Raw genomic sequence first — 20,823 nt, 5'->3', positions numbered from 1 at the left:
TGGCTCATCTTTCTGAAGGATGTTCAGTAAAAGAAAGTACAGGGGCAGTAGGAAGCGTTCATCCCACGTTCTTAATAGTCTTCAAACATGAAGGGAATGTTTGATATACTCCTTGGTTTCTAGCACAGCTTGGGTTTCACTGGTGAAGGGCTGCAGTTGTGAACAAGCATTTAATTTGCCATCTTAGAATTTTAGGACCATGCATTAGTGGTTGAATAGCTTGATGTTTTCAGATCTTACCTATTTTATCCTGACAAATAATTTCATGGGGATGCAAAATAAGTCTATTTAATGTTTGAAGTTCTATAGTTTGAAGCCTCATAGTATCATCACTGGGAACTCAACTCTGGCAGAGTTCATACTCTGCCTTCAAAGAAATGAACTAGGAGAGAAAATATCAGTAAACATTTTATTTTCTTTTTAACAGCAAATCCATGCCCTGTCCCATTTGTGATCCCTGAGAATGCTGTGCTTTCTGAAAAGGAGTTCTATGTCGATCAAAACGTGTCTATCAAGTGTAGGGAAGGCTTCCTGCTCCGGGGCCAGAGTACTATCACGTGCAACCCTGACGAGACGTGGACGCAGACAAGTGCCAAATGTGAAAGTAAGTGGACATGTGGGAGCCAGTGAATTTACTTAGTGGGGAATGAAATTTTCTCATCTTCCTGAGATTATTTTCAATCAAGTAACTTATATGTAAATATTTAGGTCTCTGTCTTATCATGGTCATCAACTTCTGTGTTGCTATTAAAAAAATTTTTTTTAATTTAATTTGAAATCCAAACATAAAGAGACTTATCAGAACTAGGCTAAAACCTGCCTGGCCAGGATTCACTTGAATAGATTTTCAAATCACACTTTTCTAGGAATGGGCAGGATGTTAAATCTAAAATACGTATTTTTCTCTGCATTGTCGAGTCTCTAGACTATCCATTAATGGGCTTTGGAATAGAAAATTTATTTCACAGTAGTTCTCCAACTTGAGCAGATATCAGAACCACCTAGTAGGCATGGTACAAACAGGGCCCACCTTAAAGTATCTGACTCAGTAGATCTGGAGTGAGGCCTGAGAATTTGCATTTGTAACAGTTTCCCAGGTGTTGCTGATGGCAATACTGCTGGTCCTAAAAACACAACTGGAGAACCTGTGGGCTAGCACCGTGCTGATACATAACAGTCTGGCAGCATCTCTTGCAGCCTTGTGACAACTCTTGACATGTCTTTGTGCTTTTTTAAAATATTTTAATATACATAAGCATTTGCTGTTTTATTTTTTCTTTTACTGACGTATACTAGATTTACAGTGTTGCTAGTTTCAGGTGGACAGCAAAGTGATTCAGTTAAATATATCTGTATATAATCTTTTTCAAATTATTTTCCATTATAAGTTATTACAAAATATTGAATACAGCTCACTATGCTATTTTATATATATATATATTTCTGTGTATCTGTCAATCCCAAACTCCTAATTTATCCCTCCCCCTCCTTTCCCTTAATGACTTGGATAACCTTGATTAACCCTGTCTTGACCTGGATAACCACAGTGGTGTGGTCATTCACCTAGAGCCAGACATCCTGGAATGTGAAGTCAAGTGGGCCTTAGGAAGCATTACTATGAAAAAGCTAGTGGAGATAATGAAATTCCAGCTGAGCTGTTTAAAATCCTAAAAGACAATGCTGTTAAAGTGCTGCACTCAATATGTCAGCCAATTTGGAAAACCCATCAGTGGCCACAGGACTGGAAAAGGTCAGTTTTCATTCCAATCCCAAAGAAAGGCAATGCCCAAGAATATTCAAACTACTATACAGTTGTACTCATCTCATATGCTAGCAGGGTAATTTTCAAAATCCTTTAAGCTAGGCTTCAACAGTATGTAACCTGAGAACTTCCAGATGTACAAGCTGGATTTAGAAAAGGCAGAGGAACCAGAGATCAAATTGCCAACTTTCGCTGGATCATACAAAAAGCAAGAGAATTCCAGAAAAACATCTGCTTCATTGACGACACTAAAGCCTTTGACTGTGTGGATCACAACAAACTGTGGAAGATTATTAAAAAGATGAGAATTATTGAACACCACCTTACTTACCTCCTGAGAAACCTTGTGTGTAGGTCAAGAAGCAACAGTTAGAACTGGACATGGAACACGAACTAGTTCAGAATAGGAAAAGGAGTACGTCAGTGCTGTATACTGTCACCCTGCTTATTCATATGCAGAGTACATCATGTGAAATGTTGGGATGGATGAATCATAAGCTGGAATCATGATTGCCAGGAGAACTATCAACAACCTCAGATATGCAGATGATACCACTCTAATAGCAGAAGGTGAGCAATTAAAGAGCTTCTTGGTCATTGTGAAAGAGGAGATTGAAAAAGCTGACTTAAAACTCAACATTCAGAAAACTAAGATCATGGCATCTGCTCCCATCACTTCATTGCAAATGGAGAAAAAAATGGAAAAAGGAGCAGATTTTATCTTCTTGGGCTCCAAAATCACTGAGGACAATAACTGCAGCCATGAAACTAAAAGACACTTGCGCCTTGGAAGAAAAGCTTTGACAGACCTCGATAGCATATGAGAAAGCAGAGATATCCTTTTGTCAACAAAGGTCCATATAGTCAAAGCTATAGCTTTTCCAATAGTCATGTATGGATGTGAGAGCTGGACTAGAAAGAAAGCTGAGTGCCAAAGAATTGATGCTTTCCAAGTGTGGTGCTGAATAAGACTCTTGAGATTCCCTTGGACAGCAAGGAGATCAAACCAATCAATCCAAAGGAAATCAGTCCTGAATATTCATTGGAAGGACTGATGATGAAGCTCAATACTTTGACCACCTGATGCAAAGAGTCAACTCATTGGAAAAGACACTGATGGGAAAGATTTAAGGCAGGAGGAGAAGGGGGTGACAGAGGATAAGATGGTTGGATGGCATCACCAATCAATGGACATGAGTTTGAGCAAATGCCAGGAGATAGTAAAGGACAGGGAAACCTGGTGTGCTACAGTCCGTGGGATTGCAAAGAGTCAGACACAACTAGCAAGTGAACAACAACTCCTTTCCCTTTAATGACTGTAAAATTGTTTTCTGTGTCTGTGAGTCTGTTTCTGTTTTGTTCATTTACACCCTTTTTTAAATTCCGTATGTAAGCAATATCATATGATATTTGTCTTTGTCTGACTTACTTCACTTAGTATGATAATCGCAAGTTGCTGTGAATAGCATTCTTTCATTCATGGCATTATTTCATTATTTATTGAGAATATTGTTAATAATAATGGCATTATTTCATTCATTTTTTTAGAACTCTTGATACATCTTAACACATGTAGTGCATCTTCCCTGCCCAATATCCTACACTCCTGGGTTTGTATTCTATCCTCAAAATGTCCTAATCCTCAACTTATGCTGGTGCCCTAACTTCTTTAATTTTGGAGTTCTCATCTGGAAATAGCACCAGAAATTCCTATCTTATAGGTTTGTTTTAAAAAAATTAATGAATTGATATATATTTTTGATATTGCTATCTCCTGATAGCGTAAAATAACCCCAAACCCCTGAATTTTCCACCAGCAGCCTACTGCAACGTTGGAGTTTTTATTTTACTCCAAGAAAGTGTTTATCATACTTTTAGCTGGGGATTTGGTTCCCAAATCCTGATGAAATCTACCCCCAGTTAAGTGAGAAGAACTAAATATGTATAAGCCAGACTGTCTAGGCTACTTTAAAGCCATTAGCCTGAACTAAAGTGAGCCAAGTGGCCTGATTCTACCCGCATATCCTCACATTGGTCTTGGCTCCCAGAGACTTACTACTCAGAGCACCGGAAGCAACAGCAAGGAGGGACATGCCTTTATTACAAATGTCCTTTCAGTGCATGCTTAATTACTCCTCAATATTCTTGAGAAGATCAGGGGTTGCCTAGGAGAGGAGACAGTTTCCACAGTTGTTTGTTATCCCGAGTCCCTCTTTTGCATTTTCTATTAGACAGGAGGTCTGTGGCTTAGAACAAATATCCTTCCTGAGACTGAATTAGCCACCTTCCTCATCTTTTTCACCTCATCCTGCTATTTATCAGTACAAATCAGTGATTAAAATTCAGTGGGCATGAGAATCTCCTGGAGAGAGTATGTAAGATACAGATTCATAAGCCAGAAACCCAGAAGTGTGCATTTTTAATAAGAATCCAAGCTGATTCCCACGTAGGTGGCCTTAAATCTCTGCTCTGATAACCACTTCTATAAAGCAATCAGCAGCTCACTGTTGTCTCTCTACCTACTGTTCCTCTAACCTGGGAGCCATAGTCCTCTGATTCACTCAAGTTTAACAGCCTAGTCCAAAGACCACTGTCACTGACAATCCCCTAAGCATAATAAGTTACACTGACCTCAATTTTCTGCAGTATGGTAACCAGGCCTCTAAGACAGCTGTTTTTAAATTATATGACTGTATTTCTTTGTCTGTCTTTACCTATTTGTTTGAGCAAAGGTACAGCGTTTTCTTCATTTATTGCTTTCTAGTTTCTTGTACACAGTAAGGCATGAATACATGTTTCTTTGATATGTGACTGATTGAATTCATGTTTTTAACTACCTTAGAAGGAAAAGAAAATTTAGAAGAATCCAAAAATTTGATCATGGCCTCTGGCAAGTTTTTAAGTGGTATTATGGCCAGAAAGTGGCCTTTTAAAAGCCAGCTCATGAAAACTCATCTGAAAGTTAGCCTTGTACCAAATGGAAACTGGTGAGCATCCGGGCTCCAACCCAGCCTTTGTTGTATGAGGCACTGCAGAACAATTCTAGTTATCTAATATGTCCACATAAAATTCCCAAAGCAAAATTCGCTATAAACATTTTTATTTAAATATTCAAAGCATGCACTTTTAAAAGAGAGAATTATCCTTCAGTCTTACATATTCCGAAAGAAGAGGGTCACTGCTTATTGTCTTGAAAAGAGGGAAACTAATGTGAAAGCTTGAATTTCATAAACCCCGTCAAGCTGTGTAAGTGGAGTTATCTTTAGGTTAGAGACAATATTTATTCCTTTACTCATTTTTCAAATACTTACTGAGAGCCCATTGCCCCAGGCACTGTTCTAGGCACTGATGAAACAGCCATGATGGAATCTGTATTCCTGCAGATCGTGATCTTTAAAGTGATAGGCTGTAAATAACCCGCATCCACTTCTCTTCTTATCTGATAAGCTAAGCATCCTGCATTGAAATTCTTATATCTCTTTGGTGAGGTATCAGAAGACAAGACTTCGTGCCTGGAGTACAAAATACCTCAGCTTCAACATATTAATCAGAAGGCAAAACCTTTGATCTTGTACATCTAATTTTTCTACAGAGCAGCAGGTGATGCTTTTAGTTTCTGGTGTCTTTTAGATTTAATGTAGTTAAAAAGGTTACCTTTGTGTATTTTATCTTTCTTCTTTAAGTCCTAGAAGTGAGACTATGCTCTCTCCTCTCCACTGGCTGAGTTAGTATCAAAAGCTTATTTTTTGTTTGTTTATTTTCCTATAGAAATCTCATGTGGTCCACCAACTCACGTAGAAAATGCAATTGCCCGAGGCGTACATTATCAGTATGGGGATATGATCACCTACTCCTGTTACAGTGGATACATGTTGGAGGGTTCCCTGAGGAGTGTTTGTCTAGAGAATGGAACCTGGACATCACCCCCTGTCTGCAGAGGTAAGGAGATATTTGAATGGTTAGTTACTAGTGAAGCTGTAGGAAAATGTATATGGAAGCCTGATATGGCCAACAACTAGTAGGCATGCTATTTTATCTTTCCTTGGCTTTCAGTTTTCTCTTATCATGTGTGTTACTTTCCTTAACTTTACAAGTTGGAGTTTTGAAAGCTTGCACATAGACCTTTGGCCCAGTACCTGGCCCCTTCCTGAGTACATGGCTCCTTAAGCAAGTCTTCTCTCCAGATCTTAGGAGTGTTCTCCAGTCGCTAGGAGGGCTATGTCATGACTGGGTCATGAGGTCAACCTCCTGAACACTCAGGTGTTTCAGTACAGATACCAGTTCTAACCAGCCATCCTTAGCAGACCCCTGTGCCCCATAAGGAATGAGGCCCCATATGGGATCCTATCGTGACTAATATAGTAAATTTTTAAATCTTTTAAGGAGCTTCCACATTGTTCTCTATTGTGGCTGTGTCTATTTACATTCCTACCAGCAAGATAGGAGGGTTTCCTTTTCTCCACACCCTCTCTAGCATTTATTATTTTAGACTTTTTGATGATGGTCATTCTGACCAATATGATACCTCATTATAGTTTTGATTTGCATTTTTCTAATAACTGGTGACAATGAGCATCTTTTCATGTGCCTGTTAGCTCATAGGTTGTAAGAAAATATGCAGACTCCTCTCGAGAGGGGTGCTGAGGAGCTACCTCCTCAAGAAGTAGCTCAAGTGTCACTTAAAGTCAGAAGTCAAGTCAAGTGAGAGTTCTGTGTCTGTTTACTTGTTTGCGTCTTCACTTCTTTAAGAGAATGGGGAACACTGGCATCACCAGAGAGCTATTAGCCATCAAAGGCTTCCTTTAAGGGAATTTTCAAATCTCCCAGAAAGGCATTTCCCCTGGTCCAGATCAACGGAGACAATCTTTTATATAAACCACTTTGTTCTCTTTTGCCCTGAATCCCCAAACTACTAAAACGTTTGATAGTTATAATCTCAGAACTACCCAAACTTATTTATGTCCCTCCTGAGCCCCTCACATTCATCGCCAGCCAAATCTTGAAACTGGGTTTCATTTCTCTTCCTTAAGACTTGATTCAAGGAAATACTCTGAAATGTAAATGATCAATCCTATTTTCTGACAACCAGCCTTGCCTTCCTGAATTCCCCAGACTTATGACCCATCCTGCTTGTTTTCCAGCTGTCTGTCGATTCCCATGTCAGAATGGAGGGATCTGCCAGCGCCCAAATGCTTGTTCCTGTCCAGATGGCTGGATGGGTCGCCTCTGTGAAGAGCGTGAGTCTGTCCTTATATCTTACAAATTGTGTCCTGAGATTTTACTTTGAGTTCCGATGGTTTGCCTGGAAGCTGCCAACTTAGGGGTGTTACTAGGAACTGGCTTTACTGGTGGCAGGAATTTTCTTGCTTAAATCCCGTAACAGACCAGACAAAGGGCTGAGAGCTGATCTACGTATGTCATTTAGTTGCAGAAGATCTAGAATATTACAGACCTTGAAAATACAGTTATCAAGATCCATCTAAGGCCATCTCCACCTGCCTACTGGCACAGATTTCCAGGAACCTTCTTGGGAAGGAGCTTATAATAAAGAGTTTCCCAACCTTGGTCTCCCTTTATCTCAAGTCCATTTATCTTCTGTGCTGCTTCTTGCTACAGTTACTATAAATTCATGGCATTGCATAAAATTGTACTTTACAGGTAAGATATGGAGCCCATCATTCATTAAGGGTAGCTCTTTCCAATTAAAAAAAATAAATTGGTACTCCAGTAGCTATATAATGCTTGATACTTTAATATAGAATTTCAGTCCTCAGGAAAAAATACATTTAAATTTGAGTTTCCAGGAGAATGTGAAAAAGTGGCTTTAATTTTTTTAATGTCTAAACTATACTTTGTTTCAAAATCTTTAAAAATATTTTTACACATGGATAAAATTATTGGGCATCTATTAATCTCACTGAGTCATTAATATGATGGCCATTGGTCTTTCTCAGTTTTTCCTAAGGCCAGACATTTTATTAGAAATTCCGAAACTTTTTAAAGTGTAAGTATTTCAACTAATCTAGAAAGGAAAATACACAGTGGAAATCAGTTTAGGCTGCTAATAGCTCACCAAAGCAAGTGTTCTCACAGTCATTCAGAAAGAAGAGAATTTTTCCTTCTTCTCCCCAGTCCTACCTTCCTACTTAGGGCTTCCACATGTGACCTGCTAGAACGCCAAGGATCATGACAGGCCTGGCCTAGTTCGCTGAACATGTGCCTGTAGTGCATTAGATCAGGGCCTCCCAGGCTTTCCTGTGCTTGCAGACAACCTGGGAGAGGGTCAGTGCAGGTTCTGATTTGGTAGATCCAAGACAGGACCTGAGATTCTGCATTTCCAACTAAGTCCTGTGTCAATGTTTTGGTCTTGAGAACAATGCTTTGAATACCAAGTCAGTAAACAGTCTCACTTCTTTTAAACAGATAACACCTCTTTACAGAGCTCAGTGATTTCTAGTAGGAGAAATGATTGCCATGGAGAATGTCAGGGAGGCCAGATTCAGTCACCATTAGGCCTCAGCTCCAAGGAAATAAAGGGTGGCTGCTACTAAAGTGTTGCCCACACCAGCCCACAGAAGAGCTTATCTGACTGCCATTTTCATATTTAATTACAGCCAAGAAGAGAACCTCAAGGCAGCCAAACCCTCTTAGAGCATTTTATGTAATTTGTAATGGAAATTTGAAACGATAATGAATGAAAAACATTCTGCTTATTTTGTGAAGAGAAAGCAAAGCACTTAGCAGGCATCGATTTCGGTGTGTCCTCTTGGAAAGAGTGCATTTGGCATTGGAGTCACGAGGCTACACGAGGCTAAGGGTCCAGATTGACTTTCTGGATTGTGTTTTCCCAATAATACTGATTAATAAACACAGCATATACGGGAGGGTTATCTAGTGGGTCATCTAAGGTTTTACTCCTCCCGGAAAATATCTTTTGAACACTCGATCATGTCTGAGTGTGTGGGTTTTGATCCAGTCCTTTCTGATCTCCTTTCTAGCGATCTGCATTCTTCCGTGTCTAAACGGCGGTCGTTGTGTGGCCCCTTATCAATGTGACTGCTCACCTGGCTGGACAGGGTCCCGCTGTCATACAGGTAGGCGTCATAGTTGGTTTTCTTGGTCCCTGGACTCCATGAAACCTTAGAGAACACCGATGAGTGTGACTCAGATTCAGAGGTGGCAGTAAAACAAAAGGGTATCAGGGTTTCTCACGAATTCCTCAAGATGGTCCCTTGAATGGTGGTCTCAATGCTCAACCTATGTCTACCTCAGAGACACCTCTCAGGGTTGAATGACAAATAAGAGCATCTGAGTTAACTCATTGGTCAGCCTTCTTTATGTCATTTGCTCCGTGTTGCAGAAGAGAAAACATAAAGCAGAAGTTCAGAAGAATATTTATTTAGATCTCTATGAAGCCAAATCACTAAATTCGCAGTAACTATTTAGAAAGAAGAGGCTCTAAATAAATACAATTGAAGTTAAAGTGAAATTACTCAACAAGAGATGGTTCCTTATCATGGAAGACAGTAACAAACTGTTGTTGATTTAATTGGTGATAGACATGTCCTCATAGCTACCCATGCTCAAATACCTGCCTATCCGCTATACTTTGCTATCTAACTGCTTGATTTTGATCTTTCCCTGCCCTCACTAGATTATATGCCACTGGTGGGCAGGGATATTTGTGATCCTTATATTCTCAGTAGCTAGCATAGTGCCCGCATATGACAGGTTTTTCAGTAATTGTCTAAATTATCCCACAGTCTAAAATGATAGGTTTTTTTTACCTTTTCAATGTCCTAATTGTCAGGCAACTGTTAAAGGCATAGAACTCACTGTATTTATTTTGCGTTAACTCTAACCCTTACTATTCCTCTTGTAAATAATAATTATACCACTTCCTAGTGAGGTTAATTGTAAAACAGAGCAGGCCAACTGACACCAGAGCTTGTCACGAACTCTAAGGCTCAAGTGACTATATAATTTAGCCTCCAAACTGGGAGGTTTGGGAGGATGAGAGGGGCTATTAAGAAGCAAATCAGGGAAATGGGAGTCAAAGTTGCAAAAACCCTAAATCAGATGGGCAGCCACCCCACATAAAGCTGAAAGTAAGCCATCCATGAGTGTAGGAAAGGAAAAATGTAATACTGGAGGCTAAATTTGAAGCTTTTATTTGAAACTCTTTTTTTTTTTTTTTTTGCATTTCTCCATTTTTATTTTTATCAGAGAAAAGGCAGACTTCAAATGAAATGGTACAGTGGTTGACTCCTGACTGTATTATCACTAGTGCTCTGTTGTAAACCTTGTTGATTTTAGAGTACCATAGATGAGCTTTGGGTGCTATAGGAACCCATGACATTTCACTCTTATATTAAAAGTTTGATATGTATGTTTCTTGCTGTATAAGTGAGCTCATAACTTTCACTAAAGTCTCAAAGAAGCCTGTTCAGTTCAGTTGCTCAGTCGTGTCCAACTCTTTGCAACCCCATGAATTGCGGCCTGTAACACCCCTTAAAATCTGATATCGCCATCCCATGTTCTCACTCATTATTTAAACTTTTTATGGAAAACACAGACAACTTTTAGATTCCTTTAATGCCTTACATTGGTTATGACTCTGTTGGTTATAGAGGAGAGGAACCAATTTGAAATACCTCAAGAAAAATTGGGAAAAACAAAATGAAATAAAAATAATAGAAAAAGTAGGGCTAGAGCAAGAGGTATTTGAAAGTCTTAAAGTAACGTTTGGTATTTCTTCATCACAAATCAACTTTGATTTTTTTTTTTGTATGTGTGTGTGTTTATTATTTTGCTATGCTGGGTCTTTGTCACTGTGCGGGCCTTCCTCTAGTTGCCGCAAGCGGGGGCTGCTCTAGTGGTGCTGCTCCAGCTTCTCAGTGAAGTGGCTTCTCTTGTTGCAGACCACAGGCTCTAGTGGTCCACTTGGGCTTCAGTAGTTGCAGCTCCCAGGCTCTGAAGCATGGCTCAGTAGTTGTGGCACACGGACTTAGCTGCCCCTAGGCACGTGGGATCTTCCCGCATCAGGGGTGGAACCCATGTCTCCTGCATTGGCAGGTGGATTCTTTATCACTGAGCCAGCAGGGGAGCCCCAACCTTGATATTTATCTATATTTCTCATGCATACAAAATTGAACCTACCTGCAAACCAGCTTTGCCCTTTCCCAGGCATCTTATCTCTGTAGGTGTTGGCAGCACGCTTCCAGACGGAGACACTCTCAAGTCGCCCTCCCCCTTCATCTGCCAGTATCAGCACTCCTTTCTGTTCCTTCCCACTCCATATCTCTTGCATCCTACTCTCTCTCCACTGTCACCAACTAGTAGAAGACCTTTCCTTTGGATCACTGCCAGAGTCTACTACTTAACCTTCACATTTCTATTTCCAAAATAACACCATTACACACAGCTCTGGGGATATCTTTGCCCTGTTTAAGAACCTGAGATGGTTGCTTGTTGTCTCCACATCCAGCCCAGATTCTGCTTCCTGAGGCGCTGCGTGGACTGGAACCAGCACACCTGATGCACTTACTTCCCTTCCTGCCAATCACATCTTGTCCCCTGCAGACATGGCTACTGCCTATTCAAACTCACCTCCAAAGCCCTGCCCAAGTTTCCTGTTATCCCTAAACTTGCTCTCTACCATGAAAATCTGTTTTCTAACATTCCATCTCTAGATATTACACAGTTAGCTAGAACCATGCCATTTAAGGATCTTCCTTGGTCACTCAACAGTAAAGAATCCACCTGCAATGCAGGAGATGCAGGTTCGATCCCTGAATCAGGTAGATCCGCTGGAGGAGGAAATGGCAACCTACTCCAATATTCTTGCCAGGAAAACCCTATGGACAGAGCCCAGCGGGCTAAAGTCTATAGGGTCACACAGAGTCAGACATGACTGAGGGACTAAACGCACACACACATGCCGTTTAAAGCTCAATTGATCTGACTTATTTGTATTTCTTTTAGTTCCTTAGCTCCCTGACATTAAGCACCTTACTGACATGAGCCATATGGTCTTTATGTTATTCAATTTTGCTGCAGCTACCTCAGCAAAGATCCCACTTATATCCATTAGGTATTAAACATACAAAAGGGTATAAAACAGGAGCTCTTGCTCTCCAGAATCCAGCCTAGAAAAGAAGAAGGGATGTAGAATGGCCTATAGCAGAATGGCCTATAAATATGTGACTGGAGGCTCATTGAACTCTCTACATGATCAATGGTAAAATGAGTAAACCACCCAAATGTAAAGTGAGGTCGCTCAGTCGTCGGCCCAGGGATTGAACCTGGGTCATCCCGCATTGCAGACAGGCACTTTATGGTCTGAGCCACCAGGAAAGTCCAGTAGATGTTCAGAAAAGGCTTCATAAGCGTAGAATCAAAGGAAGAGCAAGAGGAGTCCCCAGGTGGAGCTCATTCCAGACAAAGGCATAGACGTGTAACACAAACTTGATCAGCTAACTAGAGCCAGAGCAGAAGCCATAGAGGCGGTGGAGGGGTATGACCGGAAGTGAAGTATAAGGCTGGGCAGAGCCAGATTAGGAAGTGCCGTGCATACTTAATGATGCCTTCTAAGCCACAGAAGCTGTTAAAGGGAATTAAGCAGGAAAATCATATGATTAGATTTTCTTTTAGAAAAATTATTTTGGGAACAGTACAGAAAAGGGCAGAAAGCAAGACTTAAAAATAGACTTGTTAGAGACTTATCCCAGCCCGAATTGGCAAGAGGTAAAGAATCTACCTGCAGTGCAGGAAACCTGGGTCTGATTCCTGGGTCGGGAAGATCCTCTGAAGAAGGGATGGGCAGCCCACTCCAGTCTTCTTGCCTGGAGAATCCCATAGACAGGAGCCTGGCGGGCTACAATCCACAGGGCCCTAAAGAGTAGGACATGACTGAGTGACTAACACTTTCACATTCAATGACGTCTAGAGAAATGGTGACCAAAAAGGATATATTTGAGAGAAGATAGATGAATCAGCACTGCCTGGCTATAGATTTATTGTGGAAATAAAGGTCTAAGGAGAGTCAAGGTTGGTATTTCCAGTTTAGGCTTCTGAGTGGAAGATGGTGCCATTTACTGAGACAGAGAACCCAAAAGGAAGAGCCCTGAAGGTACAGATAAGGAGTTAATTAAGTGCGGGCTGAGTTTGAAGATACAGATAAAAAGTTAATGGCAACCCACTCCAGTATCCTTTCCTGGAAAATCTCATGGACAGAGGAGCCTGGAGGGCTGCGGTTCATGGGGTCGCAAAGAGTCGGGCACGACTGAGCGACTAACATACTTAACACTAAGGACAGTTGAGGTTGAAGGTACAGATAAGGAGTTAAGAAAATAAATTCTGTGAAAGAGGAACTGGCAACCCATTCCATTATTCTTACCTGAAAAGTTCCAGGGACAGAGAGGAGCCTGGCAGACTACAGTCCATGAGGTCACAAAGAGTTGAACATGACTGAGCATGCATGCACGCATGCACAAAAACACACTGAGTTTGGAACATACAAGGGAGAGAGCTGACAGGCAACTGGATGATGTCTCTTCCCAGAAGATACACTACACTGAAGATAGATATTAGTCATCACTGGAAAACTTTTGTGGAGGGAAAGAAAAGAAATCTGTGCAGAAGGTGGCATGAGAAGGTGCCCAAAATGGAACGTTGGTATCACCCATGTTACAAGGAAGGAGGAAGGTGTTACGCTGTTACATGGAGAAGTGAAAAATAATAATTAAAAAAAAATTATTGGTACAGTCAGTTACTGCTAAATCATTATGCTCTTGAAAAGGAGTGATTTTTTAATATTAGCAAGCAGCAATGGAGACTCAGTTGTAGATTATTGAGTTTTATTTTCGCTCTTCTTGACCCTGCTTCATTTCATAATTTCCTCTTTGTTATATTGCAAATATGTGCATTTTGTTGGCTTGCTTGTCAAGAAAGCTCGCCAAGGGCAAAGACTGGTGTTTTCATTCTTTTCCTTTCTCAGTGCTTATCAAGTGCCTGCATTGCCGATGTTTTCCCAATATTTTATGAATGAGTGATAAAGAAGTGACATTTCTTTATCGCTCACCAAAGATGAGTTTTTCATCTGGGGAAGCCTGCATTTCCAAGCTATAATGAGACTGAAATGTTTCTCGTTTCCAACTTTCTCTGAACAGGCATCTTATTTATTTCTTTGATTTGTTAAACTGGCTGGTCTTCATCTGTTTTTAGTGTCCTTAGGTTTTTTTAACAAGTAGATTCATGGAGAAGAAGAGTTTGACCCTGAGACTATAGACCTGTGAGAAAGATGGCTGTATAGTAAATCTCTCAGTTCTCACTCAGGGTTACATCAGTGGCTCATTTTTAACTCAACCCCAGGCTCTGTAATTCCAATTAAAGTTGGTAAAAGCCATGAAATACATTTCCTAGCAAGCACAAAGGGCTTTTGAATCATTTGTTATGTTAGCCAGTCTATGTGCCTGATCTAGCATCATAAGAATTAACATCTGATATAACGACTTCATCAGTCGTAGAGTTCATTGCTGGCTCTCTCAAGAGCTTGACAGTCTCATTGAGCATATGAATAATTTTCAGTTCAAAACAGTATCAAATTAGTTACTTAAATAAGGATTAAAGAAGAGAAAAATTAGTGGACTCGGAGTTATCAGCAAAGGTTTCAGTATGCAGGTAGAACTTAAGCTGGGATTTAAATATAAAGATCAATTCTTGCTTGGAAGTACAGAGGGAGGTGATACCACCTTATGATGTGAGATTGAGCCAACTGGCAGGATGCAGTCCATGAGGAATGGTGGCAGCTGGAGCAGAAAGCAGAGTTAAATCTTATTCTGCGTGTCTTCGTGAGCATCTTCATGATTGCTTAGTATTCATTAAGTAAATGCATGAATTTTTCATCCCAGCTGTCTGCCAGTCTCCCTGCTTAAATGGTGGAAAATGCGTAAGACCAAACCGATGCCATTGTCTCTCGGCATGGACAGGACATGACTGTTCCAGGTAAGACAACCAAAAACTACTGTTTATCTACAGCATGAGAAGACTGAAATTCAAGTTAAGTTCCCCCAAGAGCCAGAAGATATCTCTGGTTTGAAGGTAAGCATTTTGTATCCAGAAATATCCATTTTGAGATTTGAACTAAAGCCAAATGAAGAAGTATTACTTAATATTTGACAGATAAAACAATGATTCCTCAAAAACACACATTTATTACAGCACAAATACTAAAATTGAAACAACACAATTTTAGAGGATTAGCATAGCCTCTGCATGAGGACATGCAAATTTATGAAGTTTTTTGACAAAGAAAAAGGGGTTAATTAAACAAGTTAATGCCTTCTTGAATGGTAGATTGCACCCTTCATAAGAAAGGATGCAAATAAATGATAAACTCAATATGTTTTACTGATGTCCATTTGTATCCCTATTTATAATAAAAATAATATTGAAATTGATGATAAGGAACATTTATTTTTAAAGTCAAAATTTTGGTCCATATTTTTTACAGTATATATAGTCAGTATTTAATGGACTGGAAGAAAATTTATGTAAAAATGTGTTCTAGCAATTGATTTCTCATTTGTAAGCAGATAAATATCATAGTTGAGAAAACATTATCCCAAAATAAAGGGAAAATAGTTTAAAAGTTTAAATATCATAAACTTTTTATTGAAGTATAATGGACATACATTATATTACTTTAGTATATTAGCATAACATGGTGATTCAATATTTCTATGTGTACATATTGTGCAGTGATCATCCAGTATAGTTAACTATGTAAGTCCATGTATGTAGTTATAAAAATTTTTTTTCTTGAAATGAGACCTTTTAAGATCTACTGCTCTTAGCAACTTTCACATGTGCAGTGGCTCAGAGGTTAAAGCGTCTGCCTGCAATGCAGGAGACCTGGGTTTGATCCCTGGGTCGGGAAGTTCCCCTGGAGAATAAATTGGCAACCCACTCCAGTATTCGATGGAGGAGCCTGGTGGGCTACAGTTCACGGGATCGCAAAGAGTCGGACACGACTGAGCGACTTCACTCCCTCATGTTATATATACTATTCCCATGACTTACTTATTTTATAACTGGAAATTTGTGCCTTTTGACTCCTTTCACCAGTTTTGCCCAACCCCCCACCCACCTCTACCTCTGGCTGACCACCAATCTGTTCTCTGTAAGTTTGGTTCTGGTTTTTGTTTTAGATTCTACATATAAGCAAAATCATATGGTATCTGTCTTTCTCTCTCTGACTCATTTCACTTAGCCTCATGACCTCAAGGTCCATCCATTTGTCACAGTTGACAAGATTTCATTCTTATGGCTTAATAATGTTCCATTGTGAGGTGTGTGTGTGTGTGTGTGGTTTATAAAGAAAATTTTCTTTATCTGCTCATTCATTGATGGACACAGGTTGTTTCCATGTCTTGGCTATTGTAAATAATGCCAAAGTGAACATGGGAGTGCAGACATCTTTTCCAATTAATGTTTTCATTTTCTTTGGATAAATACCCAGAGAGTTGCTGGATCACATGGTAGTTTTATTTTAAATCTTTTGAGGAAACTCCATAATATTTTCTACAGTGGCTGCACCAATTTATACCCCCACCAATAGTGCACAAAATTTCCTTTTCTGTATATCTTCAACAATGCTTGTTATTTCTTGCCTTTCAGATGATAGCAATTCTAACAGGTTTGAGATGACATCTCATTGTAGTTTTAATTTGTATTTCCTGATGGTTAGTGATGTTGAGCATCTTCTCATATACATCTGTAAGTTCTTTATGTAGTTTGAACATTAACTCATAGGATATATGGTTTGCAAATACTTTCTTCTGTTCAGTAGGTTGTCTTTTCATTTTGCTGATGCTTTTCTTCGTGGTGCAGAAACTTTGGGTTTGATGTGGTCCCACTTGTTTATTTTTGCTTTTGTTGCCTTTGCTTTGATGGGAAATAAAAATAAAAAAAAACAAAACATGCCAAGGCTGATGTCAAGGAGCCTATGGCCTATGTTTTTCTCCTAGAAGAAAGAAGAACTTACGGTAACTTATTTTACCATAAGTTAGTGAAAGTGAAGTCGCTCAGTCATGTCCAACTCTTAGCAACCCCATGGACTGCAGCCTACCAGGCTCCTCCACCCGTGGGATTTGCCAGGCAAGAGTACTGGAGTGGGTCACCGTTGCCTTCTCCAACACAAAACAATGTTACATCTTTAGAATGATCAATAAATCATCTTTCCAACTTTACATGCAGCTGAAATGAAAAAAGAATGACAGGCTAGGGACAGAATACTGTGAATTTTGTACTGCTGGACTTGTCACTCATGAAATGATCATTAGCTAATGGTCACTAAATTTACATATTCAGGAAATTATATATAGAATACTGCAAAAACACAGTGGAAGACTAAAGTTTGCCCGTTTCAGCTCAGGAAATCCCTTCACTCCCAAGCGTGTTGTCCTTTCAACTCCAAAGTTTACTGCTGTTACTGTTTCTCCTTCTTTTTTGACCATATATATATGGATTTATTTCTGGGTTCTCTATTCTATTTCATTAATGTGTGGTCTGTTTTTTATGCCAGTACCATATCATTTTGATTACATACTGCATCATACCATTGATAAAATATTTTCAATATTATAACATTGTCCTCATAAATATTGCAGTGTTGGAATATTACAACTCTATTTAAAATTTTTAATATACATCATTGTAATTACATCACTTAGATTTGTATTATGTGCATTTACTTCTATAGTATAGGAATCATTGAAAAAATGGGTATTTCCATATTCATTTTTTAAAGTGAAAAATTCAGTTAACTGAAAAGAGATTCTTTTTTCATGTCCTTTTACTTAATTTTGATTGGACTATTAAAGTCAACTTGCCAAGATAAAAATCTATTTAAATACAAACTTAATTATTGAAAATATCTGTTTCATGCTAATGAATTTCTTCATATCAACTCAAGTATATGCGTCTCTGCAGAGAGAAAAAAAATGAACCCTGAAGGACAAATTTGGATTGTACAAGTATATTTAGAAGTTTCTAACATAAAAATGATAGTTTTACCTGAGAGCAGAGTTGAAAGAACTTAAGAAAATGAGAATCAAACTGGAGAGGATTTCTGGGGAAATAAAGAGAGCAAAGAAAAGAAAAAGCAAAGATAGAAACAATAAGAGTGATAGTGACTCAAAAAGGAACAGGAAATGTTTGGAACATTCTTATTTTAAGCTTTGTTTCAACTACTTCATCTTACAGATAAATGAAGGAAGCTCAGAGTTTGTGTGGTTCCCTAATATCAAAATACAATTGACCCTTGAACAAAATGAGTTTGAACAGCATGAGTCCACCTATATATAGATTTTTTTCCCAATAGATCCATAATACAGATCTACACAATCTTCAGTTGGCTGAATCTGTGGATGTGGAACCACAGATACAGATGACCAACTGATTGTAAAATCATCCACCAATTTTTGACTGCTCAGAGGGTCAGCGCCCCTCACCCCTGCATTATTCAAGAATCAACTACCCTTATAGGAACGTTTTCTTGACCAGAGGATGTCCAGAAATAACTTACTTTATAAACAATAAAATGCTATTAATAAAGGTAATAAAATCTAGATTTTTTTAATTCAAAAGCTTGATAAAGGAATTTTTTTAAATGATGGCAAATTCAAGAAAAAGTCAACCCAGAAGACCCAGCAGCCCTCATCAAATGCCTTTCCTTATACTGTGATGGGTTTTTCTGGGAGACCTGTATTAGCTAGGACTCTATTATTGCAACTCCAAGTGGCTTAAGCAAAGAAAGGAATCTCTTATCACAATAATGGGACCTCATATGGAACCCCATACATGCGTTGGCTGAGCATGAGGGCAAACAGACGGAGGACTTGAAGACATCTAAAGTCTCTCCCCTCCATCTCACCTCCTGTCTCCAACATCTTCTCCATTGTCCTGCTGCAGAGCGCTTTCCTTTGCATCTCAGTTCATGTGGAAGGACCCACTGCCCATGGAAATAGTATGCTGACCCATTTTAAAACTGCAGGAGAAGAACTCATTAGTCCAGATTAATTCAAGGGCCCACCATGGATCAGTCAATGGTGATCCTAGGTTGGGTTATTCTAATGTGGAATTCATTTTGCTAAAGCTTTTACCATGCCTTTAGGTAAAGGGTGGAAGAGACTGACAATTCATTGATGAAAGAAAGGTGGAATATAATTTCCTGAAATGGGATGGAGAGAAAGCTTTTCTGAGAAATCAAAGCAGTAAATGTTTACAAATACTTCTTTCTCTTCCACAAGATTGAGTGCCTTAAAGTTTGTCTCCCTCATGCTTAATAAAGACATAAAAACTGATGCTCACGGTAAAGAATCCACTGCCAGTGCAGGGGACCTAAGAGATATGGGTTTGATCCCTGGGTTGGAAGGATCCCCTGGAGGAGGGCATGGCAAACCACTCCGACATTCTTGCTGGGGAAATCCCATGGGCAGAGGAGGCTGGCAGACTGCAGTCCACAGGGTCTCACAGAGTCAGACATGACTGAAGCGACTTAGCTGGTTGACAGAGCAATATTCAGGCATCGTGATAGCTGGTGGAGAAATGCCCTGTGGCATTCATTAAGTCCCTCAGTCTGTACCCTCCTCTACTGATGAATTATTCCCAAATTGTTCAGTCCTCAAGGAAGATACTGTGTTTCCTCTGACTGTGCACAGAAAATGGATCCTAAACAAATGCCATCAATAAAAACCATAGACAGTTCATTCTGTAAGTGACCTTTAGGTTCACAAAGTCCAAAGCCCTCATTCTACAGATGAGCAGATTTTCAGACAAGAAACTAGTGACAGAGCCAGGACTAAAACTCCAGTGTGCTGTGTACGTTAGTACTTTTTCTCTGTGTCCCTTCGTTTTCTCAAGGAATGACCCCCATCCATCCAAACCACATCACAGAAGATGCCAGGTATCTGAGACTTTCAGTTGTGTTTTAATCAGCCCCCAAACAGCTGTTCCCCTTTCTTTACTGTTGAATCTTTGTTTTTTGTTCTAGGAAAAGGAGGACTGGGTTTTAACCATCGCACAACCAACCAGCTCTCCTAAAATGCAGGATCATCTCTTCCTGGCAGTCCTGGACATCACACAATTTACATGAAGACTTTCCAACACGGTGCTGGGTCTTGTCTCATTTCAGTCAACTTGTTACTTTGGGTTGACCTTTTTGTTTTGTGTTATAGTCTGTTATTTCTTGTGACATACCTTCTTATATGTTTCCATTTTAAAATATGCCTGTATTTTCTATATAAAAATATATTAAATAGATGCTGCTCCATTCTCACAAAATGTACATACTCTGCTGTCTATTGGAAGGTTCCTGGTATACATTTTTATTCAGTTACTTAAAATGATTTTTCAATTAAAATATATTTTGCTACTAAATAATGTTTTTCCAGTAGTGCCGTTTTGTGAGGGGAAAAAAGAAGATTCGTGGTTGGTGCTACCAGCATGTTATGAGATTACATGCAATGTACTGAGAAATGACAGCAAAGGAGACCCCTTCATGCTGGATCCATCATGTCTACAACATATGTAACAGTAAAAGTTTCCTTTTATTTAATTAGAAAGTAACTATTGCACCTACTATCCTCCATGCAAAACACTGTTCTGGTGCTGAGGGCAGCCTGACTAATTCCTTCTCCAGCATTTGGAAAGCTGTGGGCATCAACTTAGTGGATGGGCGGGGAGGGGGAAACATGACCATGGTTCACAAGCTAAAGTGCTTCACTTCCTTCTCTCAGCTGGAGTAAGAAATGCAAGAACTGGAAGATGAACAGAGAGCCCATTTCTGGGTCATAATCCCACTGCTCAGTGCTTTGGGAGAAAGGAGATTGGAATAACACAACATAAAAGGGGAAAGGAAAAGGCAAATGGGGAAACTGCCACAATTGTGCTCCTGGCTCCACCTGCCAAAAAACAAAAAACAAAACTGAATTTGCCTAAGGCAGAGCTGAGCTGCCCCTCAATTCCCACTGCTTCCTCCTAGCTCCATCACGATCCTT

The 20,823-nt window shown here is 39.5% G+C and overlaps 1 protein-coding gene across 1 annotated transcript in view; it reads left to right on the top strand.

The window, feature by feature from the left end:
• Nucleotides 1-20,117, top strand: part of SVEP1 (sushi, von Willebrand factor type A, EGF and pentraxin domain containing 1) — a 205,027-nt gene extending 184,910 nt beyond the window's left edge. The window contains exons 44-49 of the mRNA XM_052644513.1: nucleotides 428-604; nucleotides 5,531-5,701; nucleotides 6,904-6,999; nucleotides 8,761-8,856; nucleotides 14,674-14,767; nucleotides 19,818-20,117. Coding sequence (XP_052500473.1) covers nucleotides 428-604; nucleotides 5,531-5,701; nucleotides 6,904-6,999; nucleotides 8,761-8,856; nucleotides 14,674-14,767; nucleotides 19,818-19,839 — 656 coding nt within the window. The 3' untranslated portion in view covers nucleotides 19,840-20,117. The remainder of the gene's footprint in view (nucleotides 1-427; nucleotides 605-5,530; nucleotides 5,702-6,903; nucleotides 7,000-8,760; nucleotides 8,857-14,673; nucleotides 14,768-19,817) is intronic.
• Nucleotides 20,118-20,823: the final 706 nt, after the last annotated feature.

The sequence above is a fragment of the Budorcas taxicolor genome, chromosome 8 (genome assembly GCF_023091745.1).
Source record: "Budorcas taxicolor isolate Tak-1 chromosome 8, Takin1.1, whole genome shotgun sequence".
NCBI lineage: Eukaryota > Metazoa > Chordata > Mammalia > Artiodactyla > Bovidae > Budorcas > Budorcas taxicolor.
Note: the sequence above shows the minus strand (reverse complement) of the source record. Positions and strands in the feature narration are given on the sequence as shown.